Source organism: Mobula hypostoma, chromosome 25, assembly GCF_963921235.1.
Source record: "Mobula hypostoma chromosome 25, sMobHyp1.1, whole genome shotgun sequence".
Classification (NCBI taxonomy): domain Eukaryota; kingdom Metazoa; phylum Chordata; class Chondrichthyes; order Myliobatiformes; family Myliobatidae; genus Mobula; species Mobula hypostoma.
The window spans coordinates 25,659,553-25,681,252 of record NC_086121.1 but is presented as its reverse complement, the minus strand read 5'-3'; the positions used below and the strand labels follow the sequence as shown (position 1 = coordinate 25,681,252).

General features: G+C 39.5%; 1 protein-coding gene across 1 annotated transcript in view; it reads left to right on the top strand.

Moving 5' to 3' along the window:
- LOC134337819 (coiled-coil domain-containing protein 30-like) overlaps positions 1-21,700 on the top strand; it is a 119,505-nt gene that overhangs the window by 29,385 nt on the left and 68,420 nt on the right. Inside the window, exons 6-7 of the mRNA XM_063033087.1 lie at positions 7,701-7,854; positions 14,428-14,543. Of these exons, the coding sequence (XP_062889157.1) occupies positions 7,701-7,854; positions 14,428-14,543 (270 nt within the window). The remainder of the gene's footprint in view (positions 1-7,700; positions 7,855-14,427; positions 14,544-21,700) is intronic.

Below are 21,700 nucleotides of genomic sequence, written 5' to 3'. Positions count from 1 at the left end.
AGTTTGGCAGGACTTTTTAATTATGTATTGAAAGCCTTGCGTGACTGTTTTAGTTGACATTTTACACTGTAGTTGTTTGGACTGCTACATGTTGTAAGGTCAATGATACTCTGTCCAAAATAGGGATAATTTACATATGGCTTCAGAATTAAATTGTTATGTCTGAGATTGGTCAAGATAACTTGTAACTGAGTCATTGGGAAGAGGGGCCTCAGGCTGAAAACCTGGTCTGTGCAGAATTGGGTGATCTCTTTCACAGAGTCTTGGCCATCTGAGTCAAGCAAAAACAAAATATTAGATTTCCACATCTGACTGTCTGATGACTTATTGGAGAGCAATACACATGAGTGTACACACATGCTAAAGATACTGTTAATGTGCAAGTTTGCTCTTCACTTCAACTTCCCCATCCCTATCCCATCTCACCTTCCTTGGGCCACAGCTCCTCAAGTGGCATAATCATGCAAGGTGCCCTGATCTCGGTTATATTTCTGGTTCAAAAACAAATTTTGTAATAACAACTTTATGACAGTTGCAGTGGTGTCTGATGGCTTGTGTAGATCTCTGTAGCAAAATTTAAAATTCACCAGGAGCGTTTTCACTGGGTGCTCTTTGTTTTGTCCTGAGGGCGCAATACTTGAATGTTAGAGATTGAGGCCCAGAAGTCTAATCCAGTGCACAGTGTTTGTAAATTGAAAATAGTAGGGAACATTCTTGATGCTTATTGTCTGTGTAAGTGATTACAGGGCAGGCATCAAAGAGTAATAGGGAGGTGAGTGTATCCCCAAATTCGCAAACTAAGCACGTGATGAAAGAAATCAGTGGAAAGCATAAACTGTAAAACTGAAAAGATTAGATTTGCATTTGAATGATGGCCTTTCCGTTGACTGTTTAACAGCTTAGATTTATTTATAAAAGATGGTCCTCTAAGTGAAGAGCTGAGGACATTTGTGATCTATACTCAGTGGTCACTTTATTGGGTAGCTTTTGTACCTCTGATTGTACGTTTGTAGTCTTCTGCTGCTGTGGTCCATCCACTTCAAGGTTCAAAGTAAGTCTATTATCAAAGGACATATATGTCATCATATACAACCTCGAGATGTTTTCTTGCAGGCACACACAGTAAATCCAAGAACCATAATAGAATCAAGGAAGGACCACTCCCAGCAAGGCAAACAACCAAAGTGCAAAAAACAAGAAATTGTACATACACAGAAGGAAAAAGAATTGATAATAAAAATAAATAAGCGATAAATATTGAGAACATGAGATAAAGAGAGAAAGAATCCTTGAAAGTGGATCCATAGGTTGTGGCAACATTTCAGTGATGGGGCAAGTTAAGTTAAGTGAAGTTGTCCCCACCGGTTCAAGAGCCTGATGGCTGAGGGGTAATACTGTTTCTGAGCCTGATGGCTGGGGGGTAATACTGTTTCTGAGCCTGATGACTGAGGGGTAATACTGTTTCTGAGCCTGATGGCTGAGGGGTAATACTGTTTCTGAGCCTGATGGCATGAGTCCTGAGGTTCCTGTACCACCTTCCTGATTGCAGCAGTGAGAGGAGAGCATGGCCTGGGGGATGGGAGTTCCCGATGATGGATGCTGCTTTCCTTCAACAGTGCTCCATGTAGATGTGCTCATTCTTTGGGAGGGCTTTATCTGTGACTTGTGTGTTCAGAAATGCTCCTGCACAGCACCGTTGTAAAGCATGGTTATTTGCGTTACTGTTGCTTTCTTTTCAGCTTTGTTCCAGTCTGGCCTGTTCTCTTCTGACCTCTAATTATCAAGGTGTTTTCACCCACCAAACCACCACTCACTGAATGGGGTTTGTTTCTTGCACCATTCTTTGTAAACTCTAGAGACTGTTGTGCTTGAAAATCCCAGGAGATCAGCAGTTTCTGAGATACTCAAGTCACCACGTCTGGCACCAACAATCATTTCATGGTCAAAGTTACCTAGATCACATTTCTTCCCCATTCTGCTATTTGGTCTAAACAACAACTGAACCTCTTAACCATTTCTGCATGGTTTCATGCGTTGAGTTGCTGCCACATGTTTGGTTGATTAGATGATGAGCAGATGTATTTCATAAAGTTGCCATTGAATATATATAGTCTGGCAGGAGTAATTTGCTTCTGGGAAAGAGAAAAGAATGAAAATCTGTATTCAGGCATGACACCAAGTCAGAGGTATCCTTAGTAAATGAGCTTTGGGACACCAGGTGAGAGTAGTTGGTTTGGGAATTATGTCGTGATCTAGCCACAACGTGGATGATAGTAATTTAGCACTAAAATGCTAACTGGCTTTTGATTTCAAGGATACCGTTAGATCTATCTTTAATGTCTTGTCTATTATTTCATTATCATTGGAAGCTATTTCTATCTCCCTTGATTTTTCACTTTTAATCATAAATTTTTATCTTATTGTTTCACAAGGATCCTTTATCTCAACCGTCGAGTCTATGGAAGAAGCTGTTTGGGATCTGTCAGCAGACACACACTGTCTCCAAAGACATAGCTGTAGGTCTGACCTACTCTCAGCCCATAGCCAGAATGCACCTTTTATGATACTGACTATGTCTATTCAGAGCAAGGCAGCAAAACACACATACCCTGCATCTAAAATATTCTCTTCCTAGAAATAATACCTTCTGCCTTTATAAATTTCTATGTCTGAAAGTAAAAAGACTTGCTGTTGTGTCGTACTTTACCTTGCTGCTCAGCACATTAAAGTAGATTAATTTTAAGTGCTACAACTAGAAAATAGTTCTATTCATTTTGTACCCACAATATCTGATAGAGTGAAAACAATTGCTCATTGGTTTAAAGTATGTTGTTACTGTTGCCACCTTTTGTAATAAAGAATGAAGTGGTTCTTTCCATATACACGCACCCATCAACATAGCCTCCATAAGTAAGCACATGTAAAACACTGAGGTAAGAACACAGAACGTTCAATGTACACAGTAAGTTGAATATCATCTATCAAGAGAGAAACAGGATTAATTTTTCTGGCTGAACATCTTACACTAGGATGAGAAATGAAGATAAAAAGAATTATAAGATGCAGGGAAAAGGCAGACAACAGGTAAAGTCTGATTATTTAGGATTCAGGATAGTGGGAGGCAAAAGGCTGTATTCCCTGCTGTTTCAAAGTTGCAATATCGAGGTACACCTTAAATAGTTTGATATAGAATGTAGTAAATTGGCATTTGAATACTGGCAAGAAAAGTAAAAGAAATACACTGGAGCTGTCAGTGTGACATTCCAATGCACTACGTCCTGTGTTGTGACAGATGCCAAGTGATAGGATTTTGGTTTTTATGTCACTTATATGAGTGATGTAGGCTCACAGGCTGAGACAGGATTTAATTGCCCTTCTATAAACACCTTTGAAAAGGTGATGGTGAGCTGCCTTCTTCAACCGTTGCAATCATGAGGTGAGTGAAAATCAAAGCAACTGCTGATGCTAGAATTCTGAAATAAAATCAGAGATTGCTGGAAACGTGACAAGTCAGGCAACATCACATTCAGCTTTTTGGTCACATATGCCTATACGTTATGTATCAGGAAGTTAATTGAGTTGCCCCCTCCCCTTTTTCCTCACTATTCTTCAAAATCTACTCCACACTCACATGCAACAGTATCTCATGTTAACTCATTAACCATGGAGGTTTCTTCAGCCCGTGCTTGTATAATTAAAACGTTGAATATAATGCGCAAAATAAGCTAGAGAGATAACCCTAATGATTATTTCACCTGATGAAAAGTCATCAGCTTGAAACTTTGTTTCTCTTTCCACAATTGCTGCCTGACCTGCTGAGTATTTACAGTATTTTCTACTTGCATTTCAAGTTTATATCATCTATAGATTTTTGCATTTTGAATTTCTTTCATTCCATGCCCGTCTTTCCACAAATACCGAGTCTAATCAAGAGGCTAGGAATAGGAAGATAGTAGAGATGAATATGTAGCTCAAGAGCTGCTGTAGGAAGGAGGGCTTTAGATACCCAGATAACCTGATAGACATATATACAATTACGAGAGGCATAGCTAAGGTAGGTAGTCAAAGTCTTTTTCTCAGCATGAACATGTCAAATATTAGAGGCCGTAGGTCTAAGGTGAGAGGGAGAAAGTTTAAAGGAGATTAGCGAGGCAAGTTTTTTTTTCCACAATAGAAGGTGCCTGAAACGCAGTGTCAGAGGAAGGGGTAGAAGCAGGTAACATCACAATGTTTAAGAGGCATTTTGACAGGCAGAGCATAATTGGACATGGAACTTGTACGGGCAGGTGGAATTAGTGTATATTAGCATTATGGTCAGCACAGATATGGAGATAAAAAGACCTGTTCCTGCTCTTATGTTCTATGAAGCACCCACTTTCTGTCATAGCTCTGGACAACAGAACTTGAATCAGAACTCAAACAGAAAGACTTCCAAATTCAACAGAATCTTTGTAATTTGGTAGCTACTTGTAGGCCTCAATCAATTAAAAGTTTGCTGCATCCATTTTCCTGCCATAGCCCAACTCATTTTGGTAATTTTGATCTATTTTCATATTAAATTGGTTTTGAAGCAAGGAAGTAGAGGACATCATTGATCAGTTTTAAAACAAAGAAGCTATAAGGCCTAAGATGCAGGAGCAGAAATAGGCCATTCGGTCTACTCCGCCATTTGTGTTGCTTGATTTATTATCCCTCTCAACCTCATTCTCCTGCCTTCTCCCTGTAACCTTTGACACCCTGACTAATCAAAAACCTATCAACATTTGCTTTACATATACTCAATGACTTGGTTTCCACAACTTTCTTTGGAATTCCGCAGATTCACTACCCTCTGGCTAAAGAAGTTCTTCCTAGCTCTGTTCTAAAAGGACATTCTTCTGTTCTAGGGCTGGCCCTCTAGTTCAAGGATCCCTCACTGTTGGAAGCATCCTCTCCACATTCACTCTATCTAGGTCTTTCAATATTCAGTAGGTTTCAGTGAGATCCCCCCTCATGCTCCTCGTACATTAACCCACTCATTCCCTAATCATTCTCGTGAACCTCCTCTGGACCCTCTCCAACACCAGCACAACTTTTCTTAGATAAGGGGCCCAAAACTGCACAGAATACTCCAAGTGTGGTCTGACCAATGCCTTATACAGTCTCAGCATTATTTCCTTGCCTTTATGTTCTACTCCTCTCAAAATGAATGCTAACATTGCATTTGCCTTCCTTATTACCAACTCAACTTGCAAGTTAACCTTTAGGGAATCCTGCACGATGACTCCCAATTCCCTGTGCACCTCTGTTTTCTGAATTTTCTCCTCCTTTAGAAAATAGTCCTTCTACCAAAGTGCATGACCATCCACTTCCCAACACTGCCACTTCTTTCCCCATTCTTTGAATCTGTCTGTGTCCTTCTACAGATTCCCTGTTTTCTCAGCACTACCTGCACCCCCCCGCCCACATAGCTTTGTATCGTCTACACACTTGGCTACAAAGCCATCAATTCCATCATCTATATCATTGACATATAATGTGAAAAGAAGCACCCCCAACACTGACTCCTGCAGACCACCACTAATCACCGGCAAGCAAACAAAAAAGGCTCCCATTATTTCCACTCTTTGCTTCCTGCCAATCAGTCTTCTCTCAATGCTAGAATCTTTCTTGTAAAACCATGGGCTCTTATCTTGTGTAGCAGCCTCATGTGCGGCACCTTGTCAATGGACTTCTGAAAGTATACATCAGATAAATCAGCTTCAACTGGATGAGTGGCCAGCAAAGATATTAGCTAAATTTTAAGAAACAATTGGATGCTGCAGTCGTTTCTTTGATTTCATTTTCCTAGGACACAAACCCCATCCTCAACTCAAAGGTACATTATTGTTTCCGGCCATTTTATTAAATTACAAATGTACTTTGATGCAGTAATGTTTTATGGGATTCTGTAGATTTCTACTGCCTTGCTGTGTCTGAGATTTGGAATATGCTAGAACGCCAGATGTTATTGCAACATTTGTCAGATCCTAGCATGTCTTCTGCAATAACCAGAATTTGCATGTATGGAATTATCCTGATAATTCCTTTTTTTATCTTTATTCCCTAACAGACCAGAATGTTAGTCTAATGCCTATCTATACTGATCAACTGAATCTGTGCAAATAGCTTGATTCTAATGTGATAGAGTTCTTGTAAAATCAATAATTAATGCAGTAAATGGAACTTTAGAATTAAAATGCATGTACTCTTTCTACAAATGTTAGATTTACAACTTATCTGTTACATTGAGCTCATAGAGAAGCTACCAGAAAGGAAGAGGGACTGACAACGGGTAATGCATTGTGTGGACAATAAACTGGACTGGTCAAAGAACACTGAGGCTGTCTACAAGAAGGGTCAGAGCCACCTCTATTTCCTGAGGAGACTGAGGTTCTTTAACATCTGCCGGACAATGCTGAGGATGTTCTACGAGTCTGTGGTGGCCAGTGCTATCATGTTTGCTGTTGTGTGCTGGGGCAGCAGGCTGAGGGTGGCAGACACCAACAGAATCAACAAACTTTTTCGAAAGGCCAGTGATGTTGTGGGGATGGAACTGGACTCTCTCACGGCGGTGTCGGAAAAGAGGATGCTGTCTAAGTTGCATGCCATCTTGGTCAATGTCTCCCATCCACTACATAATGTACTGGGTGGGCACAGGAGTACATTCAGCCAGAGACTCATTCCTCCAAGATGCAGCACAGAGCGTCATAGGAAGTCATTCCTGCCTGTGGCCATCAAACTTTACAACTCCTCCCTTGGAGGGTCAGACACCCTGTGCCGATAGGCTGGTCCTGGACTTATTTCATAATTTACTGGCATGATTTACATATTACTATTTAACTATTTATGGTTCTATTACTATTTATTATTTATGGTGCAACTGTAACGAAAACCAATTTCCCCCTGGGATCAATAAAATATGACTATGACTACCACAATTTCTTGAATTGAAATTATAATGTTTCATGCATGTTAATAAATTGCATATCGCCTTGTAAACAGAATAATTGAAATTAAAAACTCATTATGTGAATATAAATTCTGTCAATGCATGGCATAGAATGTTCATGGCATCTTCTGTACATTCCACCTTCACCCTCTACTTTCACCTTGTGGTGGCTTCCTGATACTAACATTTTCTGGGCACAGTCATCTCAGCCACTTATCCAAATAATCATGCAAGTCTGCACAATGGCCCTCCATATCTCACCAGGAATTTGATATCCCAGCTGATTCTCAAGCTACTTCTAGTCAACATTCATGTTCTTGCATTCTCCAGCGAGGAGCATTGGATTGTAATCAGAAATAGGACCTGAGTTGGAATGGTTCTTTACCTGAAATCAGCTACTGTACCTTATGTGGAATCTGAATCCTAGCCCAAAATGTCATTGCATTCTATTTGCCCAACACAGATGCTCCTTATTTTAGCACAAAGGTTCTAATCAATAAATTATTCAGAAATAATAATAACAGAGTAGGTTCTAAATGAGGAAGATCAACCTGAAAATGTAGCGTCAGTAGTTTTGCCAGACGGCTACTGAGATTTGGTACTCCTGTGGTTTTACAAGTTTCCTTTACTTGTTTTTCAGTCTATGTTGATCACTCTTCCCATATGTCTGTGTGGCTCTTGAGCATCTCAGCTGTTCATTTTTGATTGTTTGCATTGATTAACACTATAGACCCACGAAGGTGACTTAAATAAAGAGAGGAAACTACGGGAACAAGCAGAACAGGACCTGGATGAAGCAGCACGCCGGTTACAGATGGCACACGAGGAGATACGTCGACTAACAGATGAATTGGACATGGAGAAGAAAGTACACTGCAGCACTGGTGAGTGTGGGTTAAAACAAACTGACCTCAAATCACACACAAAATGCTGGAGGAACTCAGCAAGTTAGGCAGTATCTTTGAAGGGGAATAAAGAGTCGACGTTTCAGGCCGATACCATTCATCAAAACAGAACGACTGATCAGGCAGAATCTCTTGTGTTATGTCCTCAAATCTTTCTGCTCCATCAACATCCACAGTGCATGGGAAAATTGTCAAACAAATTATCAGATAAACTAAAAATGGCTGCTATACAAAGCTTTTCTAATGAAATGTCATGTTACAGTGTTTCCACAGTAATCACACCAATGGGTACAGTTTTCTCTGTTTGGCAACTTTGGGCATACTTGGACTGGCTCACTGTTCAAAGTCTGCACTCACAGTCCTCACACAACCTTATTTATATGGTCCAGATGTGAAGGATCTCATTTGCTGTCAAGCCAACCTGCCATATCTGGATAGTAAATCTGCCTCTAACATGGGACTGCTGAGATCCCACTCTTGAATATCTGAGACTGGTTTAACCAAAATTATAACAGCGGGCAAAACATTGATTCAAATTTGTGAAGCATTTTAATGGTTCTTAAATGGCTTTGGTTTTGAGACATTTAAAAGCTATTAAATTTGTTGAAAATTGATCTTAAAAATAAAAACATTAATTAAATCACTTAAGTGTTTATGGGTTTAATTATTTATCAGGTAAAGTGATCTGGAAAGATATAACATTCCTTGTCCCCCTCCCCCACCACTAATCAGTAGGCCTAGAACTCCCAATGAATTCAGCTGGGTCTCGGATCCTGCACTTGATCCAAACTGTCATGAGCTCTGAGTGATGATTTGTCCCAGCAAGACAGGGACTCCAGCTTCCGACTCATATACAGAACAATAATGGAGTGTAGTGAGGTACAACTAGTGTGTGCTAAACAAACAAACAAAAAACAGTCAAGCAGTGCCGAAATATACATCTGGGGACTCTGTTTGAAAACCAAAGATTCCCGTCAGAACGTGCTTCCTTTAATTCAGTAGTAAGCTGTTTGGAAATTACCCACAGTTCAGGTAACTGAGGCTGATTTTTTTTTAAAGAATTCAGACTGCATTCTCATGCTGAATGAGTTAGTATATCAAAATAACGGATTCTGTCAGGCAAACATCTCATTACCACTAAAAGTGTGAATGCTTGACACATAGCTATGGAGTAGAAGTGGAGTGACATTCTGCTGATCAACTTGGCTCTGAAATCTTTTGTATGTCATATCTAGCTTCATTTATGAAGTATTCCATTACGCTGCTGATTTGTGCCTTAAGATAGTGTAAAGCTTATAGACTATCAGGAGAAAAGCCACTCATCACACAATCCCCTGTATCGGACCAGTTCTTGGATCCACTATTTATGCAGCTGGTTCAATTGAGTATTTAGTTCATGGAGATGCCCATGAAATTGATGAGAACTTGGCAATGGTGATGCCATTGAAAGTCAAGGATAGATAATTAAACTTCTTTTAATTAGAAATGGTCATGGCCTGGTACTTATTTGCCTAAAATTTATAAGGGTCTTGTTACATACAGTTTTAGTCTTCTTCATTTTCTGAGGAACTGCAGATAGAATTCAACTATGGGCAATTATAAGCAAACACTCCTTCTGACCTTAGGATGAAAGACGATCAACTACTGAAGATGATTGGACCCTAGGACATTGGCTTGGCATCCTAGGGCTGAGATAAATTACTTCCAGTGGCAACAACTCCCTTTTTGTGTGTGTGACATGACACCAGCCATTGGAATCTTTGCCCCTTGCTGTCCATTGACTACTGTTTTAGCAGGCCCTTTGATCACACGCTCCCACAAGTAATGCCTTTATTTCAAGAGTAGTCAATCTGACCTCATTTTGGAACTTAGTTCTTTAGTGAACAGTCTTGATGAAAACCCAGCAGGTTATCAGTACTATGTGCAGCTTGGTAACTCCGCTGACAACACTTTTCATAATTTTGCTGATAAATAGGAGGTAATTAACCACGTTACTTTTGACATTCTTTTGTATACTGGGTGATGAGGAGCATACAAGATGAGTGGTGTCACAACAACAACCTTGCACTCAACGTCCAGGAGATTGATTATGGACTTCAGGAAGGGGAAATCGGGAAAGCACACAACAGTCCTCATTGAGGGGTCAGTAGTGAAAAGAGCATCAACATTTCAGGGGGTCTATCCTGGGCCCAACATATTGATGCAATCACAAAAAAGCATGCCAGTAGCTATATGTCATTAAAAATTGGAGAAGATTTGTTATGTCGCCAAAGGCTCTGATAAATTTCTGCAAATGTCCAGAGGAGAGTATTCTGCCTGGAATGGAGGCTCCAATGCATATGATCAAGAAGAAAAAACTGCATAGAGTTGTAGCCAACTTTGTCATGGACACTAGCCTCCTCACCATCGAGGACATTTTCAGAAGGTGTTGCCTCAAGAAGGTGGCATCCATCATTAGGGACCCTCACCACCCAGGACATGCTGTCTTCTCATAACTACCAGCAGGGAGGAGATACAAGAGCCTCATCAATGATACAAATGACCACAACATAATGCCCCTGCTTCTAAACTTGATACTCTACTGCATGCTAACACCTTCTTCACTACCCTGTGAATTGTGTACTTGTACTCTCAGCTCTCTTTTCCATAACACTCATCAATGCCCTGTCATTCACTATAGGAGTCTTACCCTGGTTTAACTGTCCAAAATGCATCACCCCACACTTACCTAAGTTAAAACCTATTTGCCATTCCTCAGCTCAGCTGCCAGACTGATCAAAATGTCTTTGCAATTCATTGTAACCTGCTTCACCATCAATAAGACCTCCTAATATGGTATCATCAGCAAACTTACTAATCATGCATGTAGACTTGCATCCAAATAATTTATGTAAGTAAAAGAGCTCTTTGCACTGACCCCTGGGGAATCCCACATGTCATGGTCCTCCAGTGGGAGAATCAACCTTGTCCCATTACCCTCTACTTCCTACCATCCTGCCAATTTTGAATCCCATGCAATCTAACATTCCATATCAGCTTGCCACGTGTGACTTTGTCAATGACTTTACTCAAGTCCATATAGATAACATCCACTGCCCTACCTTCATCTATCACCTTAATTGTTTCTTTGAAAAAATCCAAAAGATTCATCAGACATGCCCTCCCATGCACAAAACCATGCTGAACAGGCCTTGATGAGCAAATGTGGTGGTGGATCTTGTCCCTCAGAATTCCTGCCAGTAGCTTTCCTGACTTTGTGGGCTATAATTTCTTATCCTTACTACCCTTCTTGACCAATGGAACAACATTAACTATCCTTTGGTCTTTTGGAAGTTTACTCATGGCTAACGATGAAGCAAATCTCCACAAAGGCCTCCACGATTCTTCCCTGGGCTTCATTGAGTTCCAGGGGTGCACTTGGTCAGGTCCTGGGGATTGGCCCATCTTATTGTGCTTCAAGGCCTCACTCTTCATCATATGCATATGATCCGAAACCTCACAACTCATTACCTTAATTTATTTGGCATCCATGATATTCTCTTTAGTAAACACTGAGGAGAAATAGACATTAAAAATCTCAGCCATCTCCACTCATAGGTGACCTTGATGGTCATTAAGAGGACTTAGTCTCTCCCTAGTCACACTTTTGCTGAGAATATAACTGAAGAAGTTCTTGGATTATCTTTAACCCAAATCCATTTCCTACTGTATTTTCCCCCTTCTAATTTCCTTCTTAAGTCTGATTTTAAATCTTTTGTATTCATCAAGGGATTCTTTCATACCCAGCTGCCTAAATGTGATCCTTCTTTTTCCTTACTAGATCCTCAAAATCTTTTGCCATTCAAGGTTTCCTGAATGTGGTATGTCTACCCTTCACCCTAAAAGGAACATTATGGATCTTGATATGACTTTTAAAAACCTTCCACTTTCCAACTGTTCATTTGTCTTTAAATAAAGTCACCCAGTTGATCCCAGCTAAACCATGCCTAATGCCCTCAAAGTCAGCCCTGCTCCAGTTCAAGACTTTAACCTTCGACCTGTTCTATCTTTTTCCTTAGCTATTTTTAAACTATTAAAATTACAGTCACTGAAATGCCCCCTAACTGCCACTTGTTGCTTGGCTCACCTCATTCCCTGAGAGGAAGCCCAGTTTTGCTTCCTTCTTGTGTAAGTTCCTCTAATATATTTTGTGAGGAAATTATTATTCTCACAGCTATGTGTAATTTCTCAACAAATCTGCTCCTTGTGTTCCCACAATCTTTAATGTAACACAACCAAGGTGACAATCCCATTCTTATTTCTAAGTTTTACCTAAATGGCCTTTTTAGACAGTCCCTCAAAAACATCTTCTCTAAGAACTGCTGTAATATCCTTCCTTATCAAAGGGGCAACACCACCTCCACTCTTAACTATTCCTCAGTCATGCCCAAGGTTTTCGTATCCTGAAACATTGTATTGCCATGTTTCTATAATAGCCACAATATCCCATTTCCTAGAGGCAATCCACACCCTCAGTTTGTCCACCTTACCTGTTAATTTGTATGGTCCTGTAACTGCTGCTATATACAATGCTCCGGGCTTTGCTGTCTTGCTAACTTATTATTCAGGAAACTACAGGTAGAAAATGTCATATCGATATCTGATTTTTAATGCATTAGAGTGGTAACCTCCTATGTCACTCCACAGTTGCTGTATGCAAAACAAAATTTTATTTTAAACTGAACTTCTTCCGCTTGTCTGCCTTCGCTATGGGAATGGCATTACAAACTAGCGTCAATAATTATCATGCTGCAAAAATATTCAGTGGAATTTTATGCTTTAAACTGATAGCCTTGAAAGAAAGATATTTAGTTCCATAGTAGCTGAATGTCTGTAGTTGGGAAGTGTACATAAAACAGTGGATTTCAGTAAAACTTTGATACACAAGTTACTGGTTGTGGACATCATGGATGTAGCTATCCAATACCAGTGGTGTGGTGTTAAGAATTTTGTGGAATTCTACAGATTTATTACATCATAAAACATTGTAAACAAATTCAAGGCACTCCAATTATCCATGTTATTAAAGTATTTTAGAACCATCAACCTCAACCTTTGTCTATTATGTAAATAGAATTCTTTTATTAATTTGTTTTCAGTGTGCCAAGCTTATTTTAAAAATGCTGTTGTATTTTCTGGTCTTATTCTGACTCAGGAAGAATTGGTGGGATGTAGCTCTTTGTGTTCAATGAACTCCACTGTAAAAATGTAAATGGCAATGAGATCAAAAAGGATGCTGTAAATGTGTTTTCACTTATATTAAAGTATGATCTCCATAGAGCACTAGCTGACTTCTAGTTAGTGTCAGATTATTTCAGTCAGAAAATGAGAGGGAAAAATTGGCCAGGCTTCTCAAGACCTTTTACTGGAAAATGTGCAGCTATGGTCACTGGCCCTGAACAAGACTAAGGATAGCTCCCACTTGCTCAACTAAGATTTGATTAAGTTTGTACATGCGGAAGCTCCAAGGTGTATGGAACAACATTATCCAACAAATCACATTATTTTAAGGAGAGAAGGTAAGAAAAAGCATACTTTGGGTTAGAAATAGTCCTAAAATGTCAGACCTACCTCATATTTGTTCATACAAGTGTGTTGAATACCTGGAGTTCTGTGCCCATACCCAAGTCAGGTTGGTAACCATGCTTTCAGTATTATTTTATGTGGTAGTAGAGATCCGTTAGTTCATATGTTAACTCTTCTTTTGAGAAGAGGCCATAACCCATATGTGCCAAAACATTGCTACTCCTCGCTGAACTCAGCTATCCAATACTTAAAAGACACAACCTGAAATGTCACCAGTCTTCAGGAAAAGGAGAAAGAACACGTTTACATCATAAAGCATGACATCACTGCTGCATGATGGCCGTGTTAATTTATACACTAAAAGTTTTTCTTAATCTGTAGCTGTTAGGCTGTTGACTTCTCATAGCTACATGGCCAATGATAAATATAAAGCTAATAATGTCCCAGTGATTGGCCCAAAATGTTATCCTTTCCTCTCTGATGCACTGATATATAAATTTTGGAGCAATATGGAACTCCAAGCTAAATGCTGGATGCCTCAGACATAACAGAAGGGGATTTGTTTTATGGCACCAAAGGACCTGGTTGCTGTACATGAGAAAATGTCTGGAAATAGGAAGAAAACTGCTATAATTGAGTCACTGTTTTCAATAAAAGGTAAAAAATTGTCTGAAGATGATGTGGATTCGGATAAGTATGGTGTGGATTCGAAAATATTCACTGCAGAAGAGCAGAAAGGGAAAAATAGACGAGCATCTGTAAGCGAGAAGCAATTAGCTGCAAGAAAGAAGCAAATATTTGGGAAAAACAAAGAAGCTTCCACAGAAGAAAAGCAAGTACCTAACACCAGAAAGGAACCACCCATGGATGTAGTTGTGAAGGAAGTGCCTGAGAAAAGGAAAAGACCATCTGCAGAGGAGGTGAATGAGTCTGAGGAAGGGATGACGCAGTCTGAAAGAAAATCAAGTCTCCTTGTTTTTTTCACAGATTTCATGGAACTAGACAAAGCAAAAGAAGAGAACAGTCGACTGGATCAAGAAATTAACACATTACGCCATCGTGTACAATCGTTGAAAATTGAACGGAAATCTCTCTTAGAAACAGTAAGTTACTTGCACTATTGTGGGCAAACATTTTTTTTCAGTACAAATGATTATTTTAGATTTTATGTATCCAAGACTCTGAGCTGTGATCTAGAAAATTATATTTATAGAATTATATTCTTTAGCCTATTTGAATGGTACACCATCCTCAAGATCAAGTTTGCTAGAAAAAGTCAAAAATTGTTGTAATTGCATTCAAGATTGTCAGTATTCTACATTTGGATAAAGCTTTTTATTGTTAAGAAACAAATTCCTGATCTCAGATCTGCACTGAGGCGTGTCAAAGATAGAGTAAATCAGAAAGTAATGACAGGTAATAATTTTAATGATTTAAAGGAAGAAGTCCTGATGGATATGAGGAATTTCAGTTCTGAGACTGTGTGAAAGAGAATAAGTTGAGGGAGTAACAGGCCAGTAAGTAAAATAAACACAAGAACATCTGCAGATGCTGGAAATCCAAAGCAACACACACAAAATGCTGGAGGAACTCAGCAGGTCAGGCAGCATCTATGGAAAAGAATGGACAGTCAGTGTTTCTGGCTGAGACCATTAACATAGTTAAAGTAAGTATGCTAAATAAGTAAGAAAAGTGTACTTTTTAATTTGAGAAGTACTGGAAGGTTAAGAAAGGTTACAGGTGAGAAAGGGAATTAAATTTTACAGATAGAAGAGGACAGCAATAGAGTATGTGGAATATCATGTATTAATGACTATTCAGGTGATTTTTGTTCACATAGTTTGGCAGTGAGAAAAGGTACTGGCTGCTTATAGAACACATCTGATTTTATTTAAATGATAACTAGATGCATTCTTTTAGGATCAAACAAAATATTTACTTCCTTTATCAGTGATGAAGAAGAAAACCCACCCTTTAACTAAAGATAAAATTTTTCATAAACGAGGAAACCATTTTGCATGTGTTGCTCTGGATTTCTAGCATCTGCATTGTGTTTATAAAAACTGTAATTTGTTTTATATCTTTTCCTATTGCTTATTTTTTATAACAAAGAAACTTTAGAAGTATACTAATTTTGGTGGGTTACACATTCAAAATGCTGTTGATGTTTTGGGCTGACACCTTTCATTAGGACTGGAAGAAAGGGGAAGGGTGTAGAAACCAGGATAACAAGGTTGGAGAAAGGGAAAGAGAAGGATTACAAGCTGGTAGATGATAGCTGAAATCAAGTGAGGGGGAAGGTGGGTGGGATGATGACGTAAAAAAGGTGGCAGAAGAAAACGGCTGAAGAAGAAGGAATCTGGTACAAGGACAGTGAGCAAGGAAGAACAAGGAAGAGGTGGGGAACCAGAGGGGGGTAATGGACAAGTGAGAAGAGAAGGGGTGGGAAGGTAACCAGGATGAGAAATGGAAAAAGAGAGAAGGAGGGAGAAATTACCAGAAGTGAGAGAAATCAATATTCATGCCATCAGATTGGAAACTACCCACATGGAACATGAGGTGTTGTTCCTCCAACCTGAGTTTGCCCTCATCACGGCAGTGGAGGGGACAAAGCATAAGTGCTCAACAAAACGGTCCCTTGTCCTGTGCCGGGTCTCATCGATGTAGGGGAGGCCGAGCCAGGAGTAAGAAGTGAAATAGGTGACTGTGACAAACTCATGTGAAGTGTTTGTTTGTTTTTTTAGCGGCATCAACCTAGGAGACCCCAATTATTGAGGAATGAAACCCTCAATGCACATAGTATTGGTGTTTAAGCATGTATCATAACGCATTCTTATGATCATATTGAGGCATGCTTAGTTAGTACAAATACTGTGAATATAGCTATCGCAATTGAACTTAAAATTGTTTTTGAATTTAATTGAAATTAAAATAAACCCTGGAATAAAAGTATTTGTATACAACATCTATTAACAATGAAGGTACTCTGAACTTATGTTTTTGGCCTGACACATGACTCTAATTTCACACAAACAGGATTGACACTTTGGAAGTGGCCTATTACATTGCTCTATCATATAAAACTGACAAGTACGTTGGGTAATAAATGTCATGATGCTGAAAAATTGAGAAATAATTTTAGAAATTCATAAATTCCACACTTAAAATATTTTTCCAAATCAAACCTGTAATATAAGTAAAAATTCTGTCAGAATGCAATATCATACATTCCAAGGGAATCCGTAAGATGAGATTTCTGCCTTGACTTTTCTAATGTCATACAATCATGATTTATTTTCAGATGATTATAGCACCTTTTTTTTGTATAGCGACATTGTCCTTCAGAATTGAAAGGTGAACCCTTACAAAAGAAAACTTGAAAACTTCTGTGTTGTGTCATCCTGGCGAGCAGAGGTGCTCTGTGATGTCATTGTGATGTGGTCTCAGAAGAAATAAAGACATATTTCCTGCACAAGTGATGCTAGTCAAATTGGTAGAATGTTTGTGGTTTTATTTGCCAGTTTGACATGACTGTAGTGGAAACGTTCAAAATGATCAGAGCTGGCTGATATAAGGTGCGTAAAGGTATAAAATGATTGACTAATCTCCTATCCAATGAGGTAGCATAAAAGACAAATTCTAACTTAGGGCTGTTCTTCTAGATAATAGAATTTTTAAAAAAATGTTAACTGTTTTTCATTAAGTTGCCTGATTCTTAATGGGTTCCTGTCCCAGACATCCGGAGTGTTTGGCTAATGAAAAGGGTTGAAAAATTGTGGTTCTTTTGGAATTGATCTTTTAGAGAAATGTAGAATTAAGCTCTTCCTGAGGAAATTGGAAATATTCAGAAATATTGCATGCAAGTTGAATGCTCAAAATTGGTTCTGATTTAATCAACATTACAAGCAACAAAATCCATAACTACTTGCTGAATATATTCTTCACATCCTCTGTCCAAAATCTTGTTTCCCTGGTACTTTCACTGACCACTTATGAGAACAATTTCCTTTTATCTCCATTATCTAAACCACATGCGATCTCGTCCCTTTCTTAGGATTGCGATGGCTTGCTTCCACTCGAGGTAGGTGGGTTCTGAGGTGTCTAAAGAGACCAGTATGGGATCTGCAGACTCTGTTGTAGGTGGAGCAGGAGTCATTTAATATGTTGAATGTGTAGAAGGTGGTGAGTTCCTTTCATGTTTCTGTTGGGCTTTTGTATTCTTTCAACACATAGATGAGAGTTATCAAGGCCATCACAATTGCATAGTGGCCACCGAGTGCTCTTGGGCTAGGGATTATGAGTTGATAAGAATATTACACTTCTGTTAAAGAGGCACGTGGTCAAGTGGTTAAGGCGTTCGTCTGGTGATCTGAAGGTCGCTAGTTCGAACCTCAGCTGTGACAGCATGTTTGTGTCCTTAAGCAAAGCACTTAATCACACATTGCTCTAGTGTCTGTACGAGGAGTGGTGCCCCACACAGACTTCCAAACTGCGCCTTGTAAGGCATGAAAATGCCCGACGCAGGCCTCTCGTGGTCTGAGTCAACATTCCCTCCCTCCCTAAAGAGGCCTTGAAAGCATCCTTGATTCCATTCCTCCATTAATTTCTTGCCATGAGAGAGCTCTGATATCTGGCCTACCCATCTGGCCAATAGATTTAGAGGATTTTACAGAAACAATGTTTCCAGTGCTTTGAGGCTCATGCTGAAATATATAAGTGGGCAGTGATCTTCTGCCCAGTAGGCCAGAAGTTATATGCTATGTTTGTGGTTTTGATTTTCAAGCAGTTTTGTCCCCGACAGCCAAAGATTATAACATAACGAAAATGAATTTCATCATCAATGTCTTCTGGAAATGATTCTACTTCAACAGGATGTCATCACAGGCCTTTTTTTTTGTCACAGGGTACTGTGACAGTGAGACAGAATTTTCAGGGGTTAAGTGAAAGGCCCATTCGTATTCTGCAAGTTGATATGTCTCAGAGCTTGACTGCCATGCATTTATATCTGTACACTATGGTTCACTAACTGACAGTTGTAGTGTGGAGGCAGCGTAAGTGAAATGTCCCATAAATTAGCTCTATTCCATCAGAAAGATTGCTGGGCTTCAGACACAGTACTGGGGCAAGAAAGATTAAGAAAACTGTGTGATAACAAAGCAGCTTTGTTATTAGTTTGTACTGAGTTTGCATTTTTTGTGGATTTGCTGGTAAAGAACATGACTTGGTGAAGGAGATGCCCTTTGAGTCTAAGTGAATAAAAACTACACTGTTATTATGGAAGCAGTGGGTCACAGTCATTTTGTTCACCCTCAACTAGCACAAACCATAGTGTCATAGTGTCAGTACAGCCCATCGTGTCTGGTGCCGAGCCACTTAAACTGCTCCCATTGACCTGCACTGGGACCATAGCCATCTATACCCCTACCATCCATGTACCTATCCAAAGTTCTCTTAAACTTTGAAATTGAGCTCACTACTATTTATGCTGGCAGCTTATTCCACACTCTCACTACCTTCTGAGTGAAGAAGTTTCCCCTCATGTTAGGGTTGCCAACTGTCCTGTATTAGCCGGGACATCCCGTATATTGGGCTAAATTGGCTTGTCCCATATGGGACCACCCTCGTCCTGTATTTCCCCCGCTAATGTAGAGCATTCCTGTGAAATTGTTCATAAGCTGAAATGGCATAAAGTGCAGAAGCAATTACCACTAATTTATATGGGAAAAATTTTTGAGCGTTCCCAGACCCAAAAAATAACCTACCAAATCATACCAATAACACATAAAACCTAAAATAACACTAACATATAATAAAAGCAGGAATGATATGATAAATACACAGCCTATATAAAGTAGAAATAATGTATGTACAGTGTAGCAGAATTGGAAAGATTAAGACAAAACTGATTTGTAGAAAAAAATCAGCACGTATGCGCACGTCATGTATGTGCACACAGGTGCCCGCGCAAGGCTTCATGGTCATGGTAGTCTCTTTCGGGGTAAACACAAGTGTCCTGTATTTGACTGCTACTTTTGTCCCTTATTTGGGAGTGAGAAATTTGGCAACCCTACCTCATGTCCTCCTTAAACTTTTCACCTTTCACCCTTAACCCATGACTTCTAACTCACCCAACTTCATTAGAAAAAGCCTTTCCTGGATTTTCCCTATCTACATTCCTCATAATTTTGTATATTAAATCTCCTCTCAATCGTCTATGTTCCAACGAATACAGTCCTAACCCATTAAATCTTTCCTGATAACTCAGGTTCTACAGACCCGGCAACATCCTCGTAAATTTTCTCTGTACTCTTTCAACCCTATTTATATCTTTTTCATAGGTAGGTGACCAATACTACACAAAATACTCCAAATTAAGCCTCACAAATGTCTTACACAATTTCAATATAACATCTCATTTCCTGTACTCAGTACCTTGATTTATGAAGGTCAATGTGCCAAAAGCATTCTTTACAACCCCGTGATGCTACTTTCAGTGAATTATGGACACATATTCCCTGATCCTTTTGTTCCACCACACTTCTCAGTACCCTGCTTATTCACTGTGCAGAACCTACCCTGGTTGGTCCTACCAAAGTGCAACACCTCGCACTTCTCCGTGTTAAATTCCATCTGCCATTTTTCAGTCCATTTTTCCAGCTAGTCCAAATCCCACTGTAAGCCATGATAATCTTCCTTGCTGTCCACCACATCCCCAATCTTGCTGTCATCTGCAAATTTGCTAATCCAGTTATCCACAGTATCATCCACATGGTTGATACATCTACATAGCAGACAAACAACAACAAACCCAGCCCTGATGCCTACAGCACTCCACGAGTCACAGACCTTCAGTCAGAAAGGCAACCATATGCTGCCACTCTCTGGCTTCTCCCACAAAGTCAATGTCTAATCCAGTTTACTACCTCATCCTGAATGCCTAGCAACTGAAACTTATTGACCAACCTTGTATGTGGAACTTTGTCAAATGCCTTGTTAAGGTCCATGTAGACAACATCCACTGCCTTTCCTTTATTAACTTTCCTGGTAACTTTCTCAAAAAACTCTGTAAGATTGGTTAGACACAGCTTGCCATGCATGAAGCCATGCTGGTTATCCTTAATCAGTCCCTGTCTATCCAAATGCTCATCTATCCATCCCTTAGAATACTTTCCAATAATTTTCCTACTATTGATGTCAGGCTCACCAGCCATAAAATAGACATAGATGTGAAGTCCACCATAATTAGCAGTGTGAGGAGACTTTTGGCTTCTCTACCAAGAAGCACCAGGAATGATTTTAAAGGCAATGCCTGGTAGATCCAGGAGCTAAGTTCAGTGTTACAAAAAGAATGGGTTACACCTACACCTGAGGGGGACTAATATCCTTGCAGTTTGCTAGAGCTGTTGTGGAGGGTTTAAAAAAGGGTCTCCCTTAATTGCTTCCTTCCAATGGCATAATCCCATACACTGCCATTAAAATCACTCTTTGCTCTAGGGAGAACAACTTGGCTTCTCATTCTTAACTAGAAAGCTGAAATACATATAGGATTGTGAACATTAAATGCTAAAAACTACAGCCCTGGCCGTTCAGTTTCAGAAAAAGGGTTATTGTCATGACATATGTTGTGAATTTTGTTGTTTTGTGACAGCAGTATAGTGCAAGACATAAGTTATAACTATAAGTTACATAAAAAAAGAGAAATAGCAAAGTAGTGTTCATGGACCATTCAGAAATCTGATGACAGAGGGGAAGAAGCTACTGCTAACCATGAGTGTGAGTCTTCAGGCTCCTGTACATTCTCCTTGATAGAAGTAATGAGAAGAAGGCATGTTCTGAGTGGTGAAGGCCCTTAATAATGGATGCCACCTTCATAAGGTGGGGAGGCATCTGCTGCTGATGGAGGTGGCTGAATCTACAACCCTCTGTAGCCCCTTTTGAATCTGTGCATTGGAGCCTCCATAACTGGTGGTAATGCAACCAGTCATAAAAGTTCTGCTTTTCTTTCAAAAAATTGGATGTTCATACTTTAATGTGTTATGTACCCCGTAACTGGGTTGCCAAACCAGCAGAAATGGACCACTTGTTGGAGTCTGGATTACTAGGAACTAATAAAGTTTTATTAAAGAAATGAGTAACACAGTACTCTAATCGTAAGGATATAAATGCAACAGGTTAGCAATGATAATACACACATGTACACAGAACTAGGGTAATAGGAATCAAACCAAGCTCTATCGCAGTCTAGGGGTAAAATGATCAG